The sequence below is a fragment of the Amphimedon queenslandica genome, unplaced genomic scaffold (assembly GCF_000090795.2).
Source record: "Amphimedon queenslandica unplaced genomic scaffold, v1.1 AMPQUscaffold_6158_Cont21880, whole genome shotgun sequence".
NCBI classification, from domain to species: Eukaryota; Metazoa; Porifera; class Demospongiae; order Haplosclerida; family Niphatidae; genus Amphimedon; species Amphimedon queenslandica.
The window spans coordinates 1-1,814 of NW_003553547.1; the positions used below are offsets into that span (position 1 = coordinate 1).

Below are 1,814 nucleotides of genomic sequence, written 5' to 3' on the forward strand. Positions count from 1 at the left end.
AAGAACTCAAGTTTAATTATTATTATTATTAATGTTAATGCATTATAGCAAACATGACAAACAATATCTTAACTGGAATTATTAAAAAATTTATATTACATGAGAGTTTTGTAGTCAGTACTTGTAACAAAGAGACTAAACTCAAGTGTAGATTGCATCATGCATTAAAAGTCAAATATCACCTACTGGAGACAATAATAAATAAAATAATGACAATTACTTTTTATACTATAGTAAACTCATCAAACTATACCTCATAGTATAACTTCATACACTGTAGCCTTCTTGTCTCCAGATCTAGTAACAATAAAACGATCGTCAACTGATATGTCACAGCTTAAAACACTACTGCTTTCAGACATCTGTATGTATAGGATACAATCATTATTTCATTGTACATTAATGTATAATTATAAATAAGACTACACACACACATAATAATAGTAACAAGTACAAATACCACTGTACAGTTAATGTTAATAATAATGGACTATGTACCTGGAATATACTAGCACCATAAGGTGTTCTCCATGCATTTAGTAGATTATCCTTTCCTGTAGTTATAAACCATTTACCACTGTGAGCAAACTTGAGTGACAGTACACAAGACTCGTGTAAATGTAGCTGATACTTATCTGGACCACTCACACGAAGGACTTCAACACTACTGCTCTCCATACTAATAATACATAAACACACACACACATTAAACCATTGGTTTATCTAATACTGCTAATAATTAATAAGACTATTGGTATATAAAGTATACAAGCATACAGTGATATAGTGGATTAATTTTGTAGTTCTAAAGCTTTCAGCATTTGATCCTCATACACTAATTTGTGGGTTTAGTTTTCATTGATGACAATATATGGAGCCTGTAACAAGTAGCTACTTTATGTTTGTTTCATGCAATGGAAATAACGTAAGCAATATAATAACTTAAAAATACTTTTATCTTACCCTACTGCTAGCCAATCAGAAGTAGGACAGTATCCTAATGAGAATATCTGACTATTAAAGTCTTGCTGTTGTAGTTGTCTTCCTTCTCTTAGATCCCAACATCTTACAGTAGCATCAAGACTACCAGTCCATAGTTTATTACCATCAGGTGCAATATCAACACAACTAGCCCCATCAGTGTGACCTCTTAATAGTCTTGTCATCTCACGATTACAAAGATCCCACATAGCAATATTACCATCACTGCAACAACTGAAGCATGTCTATATATAGATCTTCAGTATATGAATGAGAGATCCTCGAAATTATAGTTCAGGGTCACAACCTATAATAATTATTAATCAAAATTGATTAATGATACATTATTGATAATAATGATGCACAATGTCTAACATTAAGCTCTATCCAACAAAAATTTCTTGAGTTACAGCCATTTTTAAAAGGAGTAAATTTCTGGAAAAATACCGTATAGCTAGAAATTTGATGGAGTAAAACTTAGGCAGATTTGGCAAATTGAGGTCCATTCGCCAAATTTTAGCACTTGTTTTTCCAAAAAATTGCTCAGAAATCACCCCAAATCTTTATTACATTTTCTGATACATACTGGCGTACTTATGCTATGCAGAAAGTTTGAGCTGATTCTGACAAACATTTTTCAATTTACAGCCATTTTTAGAAATTGGCCATTTTCTGAAAAATACCCTGTACTATAGCCCATGCTTTTTTCCAAAAAATGGCTCAGAAATCACCCCAAATTTTTATTACATTTTCTGATGCATATTGATGCACTTATGCTGTGTAGAAAGTTTGAGCTTATTCCGACAAATATTTATCAATTTATGGGCATTTTA

The 1,814-nt window shown here is 31.6% G+C and overlaps 1 protein-coding gene across 1 annotated transcript; it reads right to left on the reverse strand.

Moving 5' to 3' along the window:
- Nucleotides 1-44: 44 nt before the first annotated feature.
- Nucleotides 45-1,633, reverse strand: LOC100634500 (protein groucho-1-like). Its single transcript, XM_003391781.3, has 5 exons — nucleotides 1,628-1,633; nucleotides 964-1,226; nucleotides 499-679; nucleotides 254-362; nucleotides 45-185 (listed from the first exon to the last, which is right to left on the reverse strand). The coding sequence occupies exons 1-4, from the start codon at nucleotides 1,631-1,633 to the stop codon at nucleotides 255-257; spliced, it is 558 nt and encodes a 185-aa protein (XP_003391829.1). The 3' UTR covers nucleotides 45-185; nucleotide 254.
- Nucleotides 1,634-1,814: the final 181 nt, after the last annotated feature.

Coding starts and splice junctions, on each gene's coding strand:
- LOC100634500 (XM_003391781.3), bottom strand. Junction 680..963: donor TCTGATTGGCTAGCAGTAGG/GTAAGATAAAAG, acceptor ATGTATTATTAG/TATGGAGAGCAGTAGTGTTG. Junction 363..498: donor ATGGTGCTAGTATATTCCAG/GTACATAGTCCA, acceptor CTATACATACAG/ATGTCTGAAAGCAGTAGTGT.